The 16,355-nt window shown below is 34.8% G+C and overlaps 1 protein-coding gene across 1 annotated transcript in view; it reads left to right on the top strand.

Annotated features, from left to right (window-relative positions):
• The window catches only part of PAWR (pro-apoptotic WT1 regulator), a 59,514-nt gene extending 43,826 nt beyond the window's left edge, over positions 1–15,688 (top strand). Inside the window, exons 4-7 of the mRNA XM_058190688.1 lie at positions 2,057–2,091; positions 6,468–6,609; positions 6,698–6,802; positions 14,396–15,688. Of these exons, the coding sequence (XP_058046671.1) occupies positions 2,057–2,091; positions 6,468–6,609; positions 6,698–6,802; positions 14,396–14,482 (369 nt within the window). The 3' untranslated portion in view covers positions 14,483–15,688. The remainder of the gene's footprint in view (positions 1–2,056; positions 2,092–6,467; positions 6,610–6,697; positions 6,803–14,395) is intronic.
• The last annotated feature ends 667 nt before the right edge of the window (positions 15,689–16,355 follow it).

Genomic DNA, 16,355 nt, shown 5'->3' with positions numbered 1-16,355 from the left:
AGAAGAACGGGACGACAGAACAAGGTGGCTGGATGGAGTCACTGAAGCAGTAGGCATGAGTTTAAATGGACTCCAGAGGATGGTAGAGGACAGGAAGGCCTGGAGGAACGTTGTCCATGGGGTCGTGATGGGTCGGACACGACTTCACAACTAGCAACAACAACAACAGCACCACTTTTGGAGTATGCTATATCCAACTTCAACCACAATAACACAAGAGCTATCAATAGATACAAACTAAATATAATTCACTCTAATCTTGATTGCAGAAAATATGACTTCAGCAATAGAGTAGTAAATGTCTAGAACACTCTACCTGATCCATTGTTAGTTTCTCTAACCCCCATACCTTTTACCTTAAACTGTCTACCATGGACCTTGCACGTTTCTTAAAAGGTCCCTAAGGGGGTGTGCATAAGTGCACCAGCATGCCTTAAGTTCCTGACCTACTGTCCCCATTACATAGGCTTTGCATTACCAGATACTACAGGAAAACATCTAAAACTGATAGCCCTTAAATAAATTTTCATTTTTAAAATATATATATATACATAATTAATTTTAGTTACCATGTACAATAGTATGTATTTGCCATATTTATTTCATAAACTATTACATTTAGAAAATTTTAGCCATCTTTGGGGGCAAAAAATCTAAACCAGGCAGCTTCCATGAAAGAATTCTCTTCATAATTACTTAGATTAGTAAGAACTTTGTTTAAGAGAACTCGTAAGCATTCATTGTTCTACTGTGTTTCCCTGAAAATAAGACCCTGTCTTATATTTTTTGAACCCTGAAAAAAGCGCTTGACCTTATTGCCATGCGCTTATTATCAGGAGATGTCTTATTTTGGGGGAAACAGGGTATGTAAGTGAAGTCTACTATTTTCTTAATATAAAAAACTACAAACTTCATTGAATATTTCACTATAAAAATTGGAGTTTTACAAGTCAAACAAAAAACTTGTCTTGTTCATTTTATTCACTGCAAAAGCTAAATGTTTCATGGGGTATTAATTCAGTAATATTCAAATTTCTAATTTTGCTATAATTTTCTAATATTTAGAATTTAGTTTCTATTCCTGTACTAATAGATAATTTTAATTACTCCACATTTTATCTTACATCAAAATATTAAGTGCACATAAAAATAAACATTGCTCATTATTCATCACATTGTTTCATATAGTAGGGTATGTGTATCTATGTGTACTCAGAAGCCATTCCATGTTGCTAATAATGAAACTTTCAGTAAAAATATTGTACCAGCAACATAAAAGCCAGAATGAAAATCTCAAGGGACTATTTAATTGTGTGGGAAATGCTGAGATATTTGATGAATTCCCATTATAAGCAGAATTGAAAGCTTGCCTGACATTCATTTCCCAAAATCTTTGTGGTTGCATGTTAATTTTCAAATGTTTCTTCCAAACAAGCTGTAACAAATTGTATAGGATTCTGCTTTAAAAATACCAAAGAGGAAAATCTGTTCCTTGCTTTTTTTTTCTCTACTTCTGTTTCATTCTGTTATTACAAAAGTCAAAGAACTAGATGGTAGTTGCTGAAGTGTGAATATAAAATATAGGTTCTAGCAAGAATTGTCTGTGACCGGACACATTGGCTTCTTTGCCCATTTTTCTATTTCCAGAAAGTGAATTACCATTTGTAAGGTGATGACATAGTGGTTAAAATGGTTTGTAATTATTTGTATCAGGTGCGATAGTGATCTTCTCTAGTCCCTGAAGTATTTCTTACTATATTTCTACCACATAAAGTCCTCTGACTGTGGATAAATAATTATAGATACAATTCTCAGCAGAATTTTAGAATTTCCATTGGGTTCCATGGTCCAAAATGTGCTGGATCCTACTGTAAAAGCCTTCATGATTGTGAAGCAGTTTCTCACTGTAAACATTTTTTGCTGGATGTTTATATTGACCAAAGAATGGTATTTGGACTAATGTCAGGCACATCTGTTATTGTTTTGAGTTATAATTATAAATCAGCAATTATAAATATTAGATATTTAATTGTGTTTTTAAAATATATTTTAACAGGATACTTCTAGGACAATTGGAAACAGATACAAAAGGTAAGGAATTGTTTAGTAGATTTTTAATCAGTGAAATATAACTTCACTATGAAGTATAACTCTTTTGAAAGCAAACATTCAAATTTGGTATTAAAGCTCTTGTTTAATAATAGATGTCTTTTGAACATTTTGAAAGCCTAGAATTGCAAGTTCTGTTTCTTAACTAGTTTTGTATACCTCATAGTGAGACCCAAAAACAGACTTCATGAACTTATAGCTTACTGCATAGCCTTTTGGACTGGAGGAAAAAAGTGGAAAATAAATTTTAACATTAAAAAAATTAATTGAAAAGATAGAAGACTAAATTACCTTTTCAAGAAAATAATTCACGTTCTGTAGGAAATTAGATGTAAATACCTAAGAACCAATATTTTACACAGCTTTCCCTAGATACATAGGTACTTTCCAGTCATATCCACTTCGGGACACATAGTATATAGTAGCATAATATATATGCTACTGCTTTTAAGTGCTACTATTCAACTAAACCAGTCTTAATCTATTGTTTCCTAGTTAGTGGTACTCATTTGTACCTTATCACCCAACAATCACTCTATCAAAATTGTAAGCCCCCATCAACATAGAAACAAAAAGCCTACTTTTACTGATACACACTATTTTTTCAGTAATTCTGTAATTATATTTAGTAGTTTTTAAGAAGCTAAACATTCCAATAACTATTTTTGTTATAAAGTAATGAAATAATAATTGTGAATAAAGCAATGTTGCTTCTATGGGAGTAGATGTTTCTTGGGTACAATCTCAAAAAGATATCCAAAAGAGAGCAAATTAGCACAATATGTTACATAACTTTATTTTTTCAAACATAAAAGATAAACTGATGGCAATAAACCCTGACCCTTTTATCGTCCTCTTCTACTGCTTTTTGGGTACCTAATGCCCAAGAAACTATGACACTGAAAATAACCAATCTAAGCAAAAGATTTGGAAGGGCAAAAGGAAAGTTTAGCCATTTTACAATGATAATATTATCTTCCTAAGAAGAGTCCATAGTACCTTCAAGAAGCTAATTTTCAGAGTTATAAATATATGGTTTTATTACATTAACATGACAGAAGATGAGTCTTCCATTTGTTTCATTCCACTTTAAACATTCTCAGAAAAATCCAACATTCTCCTTTTAGCTCTAGAAAGTTGAACATCCTATGCCATACTCAGAAGCCGATCATCCCATTGCCTGTCAATAGAAGTTTTAATGAACCTTAGTTGTAGATTTTGCATTGATCAAATTCACAGCACTGTGAAAGTGCTGAGCCCCTTTCTGTCAAGGTGAAGGTCTGATTTTGTGAGATTGCCCTGGTTACTCTACTGAATGACCTGCATCATGACCTGGATGGGGAAAATGTGACGTTCCTGGTATTAGTAGTGGCTTTTGATGTACAATTGCCCATGGTATCTACCAGTTCTACTTATCAAAGACCCATCTTTAGTCCAAGTTTTGTACTTTTCTTATATATATTTGATTTTTTTTTTAAAAAATACCTATAAATAGGAAAGTCCAGCATATCCTTGTGTATTTTGAATATGCTTTCCTTTTCCTGGTCAGATAAAAAACTGATTCAAATAGATGTTATCTTTATAGTTATCCTTATAATTATGAACCCACATAAAATACAAGAATCCTGTCTTTAAATAACAGTGAATACCCACTTACAAAAAAATAATTTTGCTAGATGATTCAGGTGCTTATTGTCCCTTTAGGTTTTATGCAGAATGCAAGTCAATAGGAGAGAGTCAAGAATGTTAGTCTATTGAAAAAATATGACTGCTTGTGGGGAGAATAGCAAAAGACACTTTTTACAGGGAAACTTCAGTCATGTGAAGTGCTTATAACAACTGAATAGGTCTTTTACAAAGTATGAATTCAGTAAACTTTAAAAAGTTGAATTACAAACTTTTTGTTTAGTGTTGCAACAGACACTTCCTGTTTGTAGATAATAAAGTCCAGAACAAGGAATGCCAAATATGGTAATAGTATTAAGCTGCAAAATTCCTTACAGTTCTGTCATCATGCTTTAAAAACAGCCTTCCCCAGGCATTCATCCTTATACATATATTGACTTCAGTTTCCTTTATTTCTACCCAAGGTGGTATTATTGGCTGAGGGCAGTAAAAATTGTCCATCTTAAAGAGTTTCAAGTTGCATAAAGCTACTTTGAAAGAATCTGGTTTATCCTGTAACTCATGGCTTGCTACAGCCACAAAACAATTCACTGTATTACTTCAGACATAGGATTTAGTTGATTTTTTTTTCATTATAAAATAGGCTCTGTGGAATATGTTATGACACTCTTTCATAACCTTTTAGCTTGGAGGAATCCTTGAAATAATGTTCAGCTATCTGGGAATCCTTGGATAAAAATCTCAAAAAAAGAAAGAAAGAAAATGTCCAGGTAGAATTTGTAACCAAAACTATCCATGTTTTTGTGATAGTTACAAAAAAAGAGTTGGCAGTGTAAAAATTGCACCACTGCTACTGCTAGCATAGTGTAAAAAAATGATTCCTCCTCCTCACCTCGTGGTTATAATCTCTGGCACGTATGGTGAGGATAGCAGCATATGGCAGTCAGAAGCAAACTGCAGGTAAGTGCAGCAGCCAGCTTAAGTGTGCTATCATTTGTACTATGTAATTACTGCTATCCTATCTGAGCTGCAAAAATCCAAAGGCCAGTAATTAGCAGCAAAGGAGCAGAGCTGAGAACATGGGAAGCAGGAATCAGTAAATCTGAATCCAATCACTGGATAAATATCTCTACAGACAAAAAGTATATCCCCAGTTCTAGTGAACTGACTATGTAATATTGACAAACAACTTTAAATTGTCTTGGGGAAACAGCTATCCAAAAAAAGCTGAGCCACTGTGGCTTTTCCAGTGAGGCTGTTTTGTCTTTTAGAGCTAGATCAGTATTAAGGCAGGGGATTTCATACATCGAAGGCCAAACAGTAATTGTTGCTTTCTCTCACAATACTCTTGAAAATAACTAGATTTAAGTCCGATACCAGATTGTATTTATATTAAATCATGGTTTCAAAATTCAAGAGAATTTTATCTGTAACTTAGTGTGATGCTTTCCCCATTTTGGAAGGGACATATAGGATAATCTCCTTTTTTTAAAAAAATATTTATACATTTTTTTCTTCTTTAAAATACATAAGTGCTTAATAAATAAGATAGCCTCTTATGAAACTCAACACTATCCCTCTTGCACAGATGTTATAGAAACCATAGCCCATGTTTTTTTGAATTGCCAGTTCTACAGGGAATTAAGTGGATTACTCTCTTTTCATCTACATTTTCTAGGCACTCCAATAATTTTTATTTGCAGTATTTGTTAAATAACCAGGATAAATCTGTTTCTCTAAAAGTGTAAAGTTTTACTATGTTATATGTAAGCTTCGCTCACAAATGGGTGTCATTGACATTAGGGGTGAACTTTGCTTTGTTCATTTTACTGAATGTAATTTTTATTGGTCAGTGACCAAAATAAAGTTTTTGTCTGTTTGACTGTGAACATAATGTTACCAACAGCACTATGTGTATGCATTTATGAAGTTTTGAGGAATCGAATTTAATTCGAGATTTTAGTATAAGTTTTAGAGATAAAACTCTCAGATACTTTAGTATCTGTTTTAGAGATAAAATTATGGGATAAAATTTCTAATTATGATTTTTGCATCCAGAAAAATGATTACTTACGGACATTTTTATCCATTATTTTTATTTTTTTTCTTTCCTTCTGTAGTTATTTATTCTGTCCCTCACAATATACACTCCCCATGTTTTAATTAATACATTGGGAAGGAGAAAAATGTAGAAAGAGTTGGTAATCCCTTTTCCACATTATATAAAGACCCTAAAACTAAGTGTGTTTTTAAAATTCAGAGTATTCCAGGGGTTGTGTATTGAATTTGAAGTCCATATTCAGACTGTGGTTTAGCAGCCTACATGTACTCTGTATCCTGGTTGAAATTAATGCAAACAAAAATAAAAGAATCAGGTGTACTATGCATCAAATGTAACATATCCCTTCTAAATATAGCAATTTTCTATGTAAATTGTTAAACATTTGGAAGACTGAAATATTTTATAGCCTGTTTGGATTAATTGATGCTTATCTGTAAAACAGATCTAATGTGGAATTGCTTTATGGGCATGCTACAATAAAGAAGATGGGTATAATTTAGCACAGCCATTCCAAAGTCTTGTTGCAAGTAGCTTAACACCAGCTGCTATTTATTTGCCTTCAGTAATTTAGTATTGATATTGCCACAACTGAAATGGGAAACACAGAAATAATTTTGATAATTCTATTATGCATCGAACATGTTAAATTGTAAGTTGTACTTTTTCACAGCACAACACCAGAGGATGAAGTTTCTAATAGATGTTCACGTACAGACAGGACAGGTTATAGCAGATTCAACAGGGATGCAAATTCTTCTGGAAACTTTGTATCAACTAATTCTTTGGAAAAGAAGATTGATGATCTTGAAAAGGTAAACATAATAAATCAAAAACCTGCAATCTAATGTCTATTGTTTTGACTGATTTTAAATGAAGTATTTTAAATTTTGTTTTTTGAAGGATCTAGCAAAGGAGCGCCAAGAAAACCTGAGGCTTGTGAGGATAGCCCAAGACAAAGAAGAGTTGATTGGGAAATTAAAGGAGGAAATTGATTTATTAAATAGGGTAAGTGCCGTTTCAATCTAGCTGTGTTTCCTAGAATTTTTGTACGAGTCATACATTCCCTTGCCCTGCCCCCCCAAATTGTATTTACATTTGTGCATAATCTGGCACATGGATGCTCATTTATTTGTTCACTTTTTTATTCATCCTTTCTTCTTTCAAAGAATCCAAGAGAGAAGTGTACTTGCAGTTTCTTCTCTTCAGTGCTTAATTTAAACTCTAGATTTGCAAGCCAACACTCCATTGCCAAAGTTAGAGATCTTGCCTAACTTATATAAAGTAGTTTGAGCATGCTTGGAATAAAACTGAGCTTGGGCTGTGCTTGTACCACAGGTTAAAATATGACAAAAACACCTGGTACAATTCTTAATAAGGAAGCCTGCATGCGGCAGAAGGACAACTAAGACTGGTGCCCTGATCTACTCCTTTTCTATTTTTCTAAAAAGCATTGTGGGAAGGCTTCAATTAACCAAAGGCATGATGTGTGTCAGATATCAGTATTTATGAATACTGGTCATAAATTGACCATAGTGCGTGGAAGATTGCTACTTGGCTTGTAATGGGGATAAATGATGAAGAATATGAATTAAGAATTAAAAGGAAAATGCAAAACATATATGTGTTGTTTATTGTGAAGATAAGAAATGGGAAAGGATGTAATAGTTCTGATAGAAGATTCTATGTAGTTGCGTTGATGAATAGACATAAGGGATGAATGTACAAGTTTAATTATTGTTTGGAATATATGTTGTAGATATGTCAAGTAGACTTTTGTAGGTACAGGTGAAAGTAGGAATGGTATGAAAGTAATAATTAAAGGCATCAGGGTGAACAGAAGGTAATTTAAAGCAATGCAGAATAATATAATGGAATGAAAGAACATGATTTTGAAAAATAATATTTTATTTGACAAAAGAATGGCGTGAATGCAAATTACAGTTAGTAGTGAAAAATTGGATCAAGTATTTTGGAAAATGGTTTAGCAAAGATGGGAAATGGGTAGAGAAATTCAAAGATGGAAAAATGCTGGTAGAATAATGAGAATAAAGAATGATAAAATAAATGTAAATGGCTATATAAAAGAGCATGCTTTGCCCATTTTGCACATCGTATGTCAGCTTCTGTGAAGACCTATGTGTATCTCCAAGGACCTTGCGAATACACAGTAACAACAAACCTTGGTTCACACCTAAACTTAAGCAGCTACGTCATTCCAAAGAGGAAGCCTACAGAAAAGGTGATAAAATGCTGTACAATCAGGCCAGAAATGCACTAACAAGGGAGATCAGAGCAGCAAAAAGAAGCTACTCTGAAAAGCTAAAGAATCAGTTTTCAGCAAATGAACCAGCAAACATGTGGAAAACTCTTAAAAATATCACCGGCTATGGCAAACCTCCTTCCCAGGCTGAAGGTAATCAACAACTGGCAGATGACTTGAATGAGTTTTACTGCAGGTTTGAAAGGAAACTACAGCCACCTATCTCCGCAACCCCCATCTCAGACACACCAACAACAGCCAAGCCTCCTACAACTGACCCCATCCCATTGGGTTCACAACTCCAAGTAATCACAGAAAAGGAAGTGCAGGACCTATTTCACAGACAAAAGCCAGGAAAAGCTCCAGACCCAGACAAGATAACTCCTTCTTGCTTAAAAGTCTGTGCTGACCAATTGGCCCCCATCTTCACCCATATTTTCAATAAATCACTAGAGATGTGCTATGTTCCTTATTGCTTCAAACGCTCTACCATCATCCCAGTGCCGAAGAAGCCTACCATCAAGGAATTGAATGACTACAGACCAGTTGCTTTAACATCTGTAGTCATGAAAACCTTTGAAAGGCTAGTGCCATCACAGATCCGCTGTTAGACCCCTTGCAATTTGCATACCGAGCAAATAGATCAACAGATGATGCTGTTAATATGGCTCTGCACTACATCCTACAACTTCTTGAATCTCCAAAGACCTATGCAAGGGTCCTCTTTGTAGACTTTAGTTCAGCATTCAATACCATCATTCCAGACATTCTTCTAAGCTAAACCAGCTACAGGTACCTGAACAGACTTGTAAGTGGATCACAAGCTTCCTAACAAACAGGAAGCAGCAGGTGAAGTTCAGCAGGATCACATCAGATACCTATACAATTAGCACAGGGGCCCCCCAAGGCTGTGTGCTCTCCCCACTTATCTTCTCTCTGTATACCAATGACTGCATCTCCAACGATCCATCTGTTAAACTACTGAAGTTCGCAGATGACACAACAGTGATTGGTCTCATTTGAGACAATGACAAATCCGCATAAAGACAAGAGGTGGAACGACTAGCTTTGTGGTGCAACCGAAACAATCTGGAACTGAACACACTCAAAACCTTAGAAATGGTGGTTGACTTTAGGAGAAACCCTTCCATACTTCCACCTCTCACAATACTAGACAACATAGTATCAACAGTAGAAATTTTAAATTCTTCTACCTTTAAATTTCTAGGTTCTATCATATCGCAAGATCTAAAATGGACAGCTAACATCAAAAACATCATCAAAAAAGAACAACAAAGAGTGTTCTTTCTGCACCAACTCAGTAAGCTCAAACTGCCCAAGGAGCTACTGATTCAGTTCTACAGAGGAATTATTGAGTCTGTCATTTGCACCTCTCTAACTGTCTGGTTTGGTTCTGGAATCCAACAAGAAAGACACAGACTTCAGAGGATAATTAGAACTGCAGAATAATAATAATAATAATAATAATAATAATAATAATAATAATAATAATAATAATAATAATAATAATAATAATAATAATAATAATAATAATAATAATAATTATTATTATTTAATTTGTATACCGCCCTTCTCCCGAAGGACTCAGGGCGGTTAACAGCCAGAATAAAATACAAAAGGAACAATACATACAATATTAAAAAACAACCCTTAAAAAACTTATTCAAATGGCCAAATTTAAAATACAATAACACCCTATAAAATTGACAAAAATTTAAAACCCATAAAATCAAATTAAAAATTTTAAAAATCAAGCCAGTCCAGCAAGGCGGAATAAATAGGTTTTAAGTTTGCAGCGAAAGGTCCTAAGGTCAGATAGTTGTCGAAGTCCCGGGGGAAGTTCGTTCCACAGGGTAGGTGCCCCCACAGAGAAGGCCCTCCCCCTGGGGGCTGCCAGTCGACATTGTTTGGCTGACGGCACCCTAAGGAGTCCCTCTCTGTGAGAACGCACCAGTCGTTGGGAGATAGAGGACGGCAGTAGACGGTCCCGTAAGTATCCCGGTCCTAAGCCATGGAGCGCTTTAAAGGTAGTAACCAATACCTTGAAGCGCACCTGGAAGACAACAGGTAGCCAGTGCAGTCTGCGCAGGATAGGTGTTACATGGGAGCTCCGAACTGCTCCCTCAATAACCCGTGCAGCCGCATTCTGGACTAACTGGAGTCTCCGGGTGCTCTTCAAGGGGAGCCCCATGTAGAGAGCATTGCAATAGTCCAAGCGAGAGGTAACGAGAGCATGAGTGACCGTGCGTAGGGCATCCCGGTCCAGGAAGGGACGCAACTGGCGGATCAGGCGAACCTGATAAAAAGCTCTCCTGGAGACGGTCGTCAAATAGTCTTCAAAGGACAACCGCCCATCCAGGAGCACGCCCAAGTTGCGCACCCTTTCCATCGGGGCCAATGACTCGCCCCCAACAGAAAAAATAATTGCTACCAACTTGCCTTCCACTGAGGACCTGTATACTGCACGAATCAAGAAGAGGGCCGTGAAAATATTTACAGATCCCTCACATCCAGGACATAAACTGTTTCAACTCCTACCCTCAAAATGATGCTATAGAGCACTGCACACCAGAACAACTGGACACAAGAACAGTTTTTTCCCGAAGGCCATCACTCTGCTAAACAAATAATTCCCTCAACACTGTCAAACTATTTACTAAATCTGCACTACTATTAATCTTCTCATCGTTCCCATCACCAATTTCTTTCCACTTATGACTGTATGACTGTAACTTTGTTGCTGGTAATCCTTATGATTTATATTGATATTGATTGTTCCTGATTGCTTATTTGTACCCTTTGCTTATCATTAAGTGTTATATCATTAAGTGTTAAATTGTACCCTATGATCATCATTTGTGTTGTAAATGTTGTACCTTGATGAAGGTATCTTTTCTTTTATGTACACTGGGAGAATATGCACCAAGACAAATTCCTTGTGTGTCCAATCACACTTGGCCAATAAAATTCTATTCTATTCTATTCTATTCTATTCTATTCTATTCTATTCTATTCTATTCTATTCTATTCTATTCTATTCTATTTTGTCATCTAAACTTGAAAATTGAATTTATTAGGAAAAAAAACATTATTTGAACTTGTTGGATGTGGAATACTTAAGTATGTAAAGTAAAACGAGGAGATAAAACTAATTGTAATTAATTAATATGGACTTGGTACAAAACTGAAAGAAGTATATTGAGATTGCTAGGTTATATAGAGAAATTAAATGAGGGTCAAATTGTAACAAAGAAGAGTGAATGGATTGAAAAGAAGGGGAAGGGTGAGAAACTTGTGGATGGAGATGAGAACCACAAAAGTAACATTTAACGAAGAGCAATATATGGAGTTGTTCAAAGAGGTGGTGGAAATGTGAATGTTTGCAAGAATAGAAAGTTATGGGGAAACATAGTGAATGAGTGTTCTTGGTTTAAAGTAGCTGTTGAGGCAATTCATTTTTTTAGTGTCTTTTTTCCTGAGCTTATTACCTCTTACTTAGTTTTTGCATTTTGGATAAGGTTTCCTATGGTCAGAAGGAGTAGTGTTTTGAGTATGAATATATGCATGTAAATGGATAAACTATTACTGATTTATTGTTAGGCAGTTGAAACATGTTAGAAATATTAAATAAAAATGACCAATTCTAGTTGGCTTCTAAGAACAACTCTTGAGAAGTTCAGCACGAGTTCTTTAATTATAATAGAGTAGCTCTTCTAGGTGCCCAATGTTTTCTTATTTGAATTTTATTGCGTGTTACATGGCATTGCTTCTTAAATGCAGTTTGCAATTAATTTGGGTTTTTTTTATTGTTTTAATATTTAAATTTCAGCCAGTGGTTGTGGTTGGACCTAGTCCAAGTAACTCATACTTTTAGTCATTTTGGAATGTTGTGCTAGATAAACATTTCAGAATGTGTTTATATAAAATCTTGAGTGAATTTTTAATGTTTCTGTCTCTGCTTTAAAACAATTATTTTGATATACACTTGTGACATCCACTTGAAAGACAAAAGTAAAATTAAATTGTAGCTTTCTTGATATTTGAAAATCCTAGATATGGTGCATACTTTTTTCAGACATTAAATAAAAACAGTGGTGGACTTAAATTGTATCCTGACAGTGCTACTTCATTTTTCAAATGAGAAGTGTCTATATTGCTTAAATAATAAAACAATATCCTGCTGACAAGTTCAGTGTTGCTCAATAAAATGCTGTTGAACATGTATTTCTTAGATAAGTTCCCCACAACCAGTTTTGATAAGATTTTTAAATTTATCCTGATGCCTAAAATTTCTGCTGCAAAAAGCAAATGCCAGAGATAACAATTCAAAAAGAAAGGGGCAATAAATTAGGAATTGAAATAGTTGCCATCTTAGTCACAGTTGCGAACAATACATATGCATAAAGTAGAGCCATAAAACGATGCATAGTTAAAAATAATCAAGACCCCACAAAACTGCTTTGCAACTCAGAGCAAAACACATGTACTGGCATCTACTAACATCCTGATACTAGGCCAGATCTTATCTCACAGAACCATTAAAATGGCACGGCAAGAAAGTATTTATGTAGCAGGGAGGTTGGTCCACTAGCCATAATCCAGGGGTGAAATGCTTATGGTTCAGTCCAGATCGTGTGATCCGTAGTGATGGAGGCAGGTAGTTCGGAGAATCAATAGCAAAAATCCCTGCCCAACCCCCCCGCCCATGCCCACCCAATCGCCTGGTCCCCACTTGCCTACTTGCTGTTTCTTTCGGGTTCGCTCCTGCCTTGCTTTGCTTCGGCTGCAATCAATTGCATCAGCTAGCAACTGAATCTGCCTGCCTGCAATCTATCTCATCGGTGAGCAACTCAATCTGCCTGCCTTGTCCCTTGAATTGGGTAAGTAACTGGTGGGGGGGAGAGGCTTTAAAAAAATAGTTAATTGGTTTTTTTTTAAGAGTTTTATTTTTTTTAGACATAGCAATTAACTTTAAATTGCTACGTCTAAATTTAAAAGGAAGTTTTAAATTTAACTGCTTTTATCTAAAAATATAAATAAAATAAAATAATAAAATATTTGTGCAGCTTTTTGAGATTTGGTGTGTTTCTGTAGTGTTTCACTCTAACGACACAAACACAAAAAATTTCACAAAGCTGCATGTGGCATTTTGTGTGTGTGTGTAAGTAAGTTGTGTTGTGTTGTGTGTGTGTGTAAAGTGTGAAAGTTTCGTTTTTGAGCTTTTTGTGGCTGTGTGAGGTTCCTGCTTGTTTTAGGGGCCATTTTGGGTGAGGTGCATCTGCTTTTACATTGTGTGTGAGTCAGTTGTGTTGTGTTGTGTTGTGTGTGTGTGTAATGTGTGAAAGTTGATTTTTGAGCTTTTTGAGGTTCCTGCTTGTTTTAGGGGCCATTTTGGGTGAAGTGCAGCTGCTTTTACATTGTGTGTGAGTCAGTTGTGTGTGTGTAAAGTGTGAAAGTTGGTTTTTGGTACCTCTTATTGTTTTGTATATTTTCTTTATTATTTTTATTATTTATTGTTATTGGCCACGCCCACCCAGTCATCTGACCACCAAGTCACGCCCACCAATTAAGCCACGCCCACAGAACCGATAGGGAAAATCTTTAGATTTCACCCCTGCCATAATCCTATCTGATTTCCAAGGCCTACATCTGGTTATCTCCAGAGCAGCACCCCTGGAAGGTAGGCTCTATATTAACCATTAGGTTTGCAGTGGACATACTATGTCAGCTATTGTACCATATCTTGTTTGACTGGTTTCTGTAAGAGAATTTATAATTCTTAAATCCCTTCTGTAATTTATTCTTTTATTTATTGTGGTTGTGTATAGATAGTGTATTTGTACTTTATACTGCTATTTCAAAATTTATCTTGCTAATTTTAATCTTTTTTCTCCTTGTGTAGCCTGACCAAGTCCTTCAGCATATTTTTTGATTTAATAATTGGTTTCTAGCCCATTTGTTTTGTCTTATGTTTATTTTTCTTAATTATCCAGACATTGTCAATTTAGTTTTGGAAATTTTGGATACTTTGGATACCAATTTTCCTGTGCTGGTTAATAGTCACAGTAAATTTAAGTAAACTATATAAAGTATTCATATCAGAGTAAAATGTTTTGTTACAGAATATAAATTATAAGTTTACTGCGGTAAGTAGCTCCCATCTAGTTTGTTAGCTATCTCAGTCTGTAGTTCACCATTTTTTTGCTTTTATGGATTAAAATTTATATCATGTATTATAGAGTGAATTATTAACTGAATGTCTAAAAAGAACTTCTATTAATTAATAGCAGTGAATCTTGTCTGATTCTCTCTCAAAGGATCTAGATGATATAGAAGATGAAAATGAGCAATTAAAGCAGGAAAATAAGACACTGTTAAAAGTTGTTGGACAACTGACAAAGTAGAAGATGGACGCTGCCAAAATTGAAGATGGAAACCTCAGTGAGGAAGGAAATACAAAACTACTGATTTGAATGTTTAAGGGTCAAGATTAGGGTATTTCCTTTGTGGCAATATGTCAAAACAACTGTCTTTGTATTTATTATTAAGGAGCAGGGAAAAATGATGAATGTTTTACATGATGCTGTTACTTCTAAGCTCATTCCCTTGAATTTTCCAAAGTGATTCAAATGATGCTCATTGAGATGCATTAGGTCTTCCTATGTATATGACCCAGTTATACTTTTTAAAGAGTTCCTGGTTACAAAGGTTACAGTTAGTCTATATGGAGATTACTTGTAGGAGAGGGGCTTTTTCCTGCTCTATGAATAGAAGAAATAGGAATAAAATTTGTTTACACAGGGTCAAAATAACTATTTTGGGAGATATTTGTTCTTTATTTGAACAGGTTGTAAAGTGCAAGTGCATTACTGATATAAAACATTTTACAGGGTGTTACTCTGCAAAAATCTTGTATGTTGTGATTTTATTTTATACTTTATCTGAAGTACTGACAGTAATAGATAGTATTTTCCTGTACAGATGCTGTTTGATAAAAATGTTTTATAAATCATAAATAAATCACCAATAATTATCACAACTAATAAGTAGCTTTTAGAAAATGTGTATGCTGCATACTACCACACAGAGCTTATGTTTCCACAGGAAGAAGAATTCAGAGGGTGTGCCATTTTTTGAAATTTATAAATACTGTGAACTACTTCAAACATTACAATCACCGTTTACTGGATTAAGAAAAGTATTTCTGATTTTGTATATTAAGTTGCAGTTTTCTGATCTAAATACAGTGGGAATCATTGCTTAACAATGGTTTTACAAATCATATAACCTTTGCATTGGTTGGGAAATATTACTGTTCTCGGCCAAATGATTATAGACCAAAACTGTTTCTCTAAACCATGCCTATATGAATGGACTTCATCCAAGATACATGTATAAGATTAGCATCCAAATAAGTGTAATGGGTTCATTTTGCAACACTATGATCCACCAAGGCCTTATATGAATCATAGTGGTTTTTGAATTGTGATAAAATTGATATAGTTTACAAAAGAAATTTATGATTGTTCACCCCTTTAAAAGTATTATAGAAAACATCTAGAATAACACCAATGCTTGTTAAAATAAAGTATGTTGCATGTTCTATTACAGTCTAGTGTCAGTTGTCTGTGTCACTGTTGCGCAACAGTTGTCTGTTCTGTATGAGCTAGAAAAATCCAAAGTTGCATTTTAGAGCATAATTTTTAGTAGGGAAACTTAAATATAACATTTAAGCTTTCAAAATACCTCTACGGCTTTGTCAAGCAAATAGAAAATAGGAAAAAAAAAAAAGCAGGGAAGGAAACGTGAGAAAATAATCAACTCCTCTGATGTAGAGCTCGGAAAAACTCAAAATCAACACTCTTTCTGATTTTTCAGATAGTCTTACGCTGGGACCCTGGATGTTTTTCTTTTGAGTAACACAGCTACCTTTCTTTTTGCTTGAAAATTTTTTTAATGACCTAGCCTTTCTGTTTTGAAATCAGCTATATAGCCTTGAAAAATATTTTGTCAACCTGACCTCAGAAGTAGCACTGGAATAGAATAGAATAGAATAGAATAGAATTTTTATTGGTCAAGTGTGATCGGACACACAAGGAATTTGTCTTGGTGCATATGCTCTCAGTGTACATAAAAGAAAAGATACCTTCATCAAGGTACAACACTTACAACACTTAATGATAGTCATAGGGTACAAATTTAACATTTAATGATACAACCCTTAATGATAATCATAGGGTACAAATAAGCAATCAGGAAACAATATCAATATAAATC

This window comes from Ahaetulla prasina, chromosome 7 (assembly GCF_028640845.1).
Source record: "Ahaetulla prasina isolate Xishuangbanna chromosome 7, ASM2864084v1, whole genome shotgun sequence".
Taxonomy (NCBI): domain Eukaryota; kingdom Metazoa; phylum Chordata; class Lepidosauria; order Squamata; family Colubridae; genus Ahaetulla; species Ahaetulla prasina.
The sequence above is the reverse complement of the archived record's forward strand: the minus strand, read 5'-3'. Positions and strand labels throughout refer to the sequence as shown.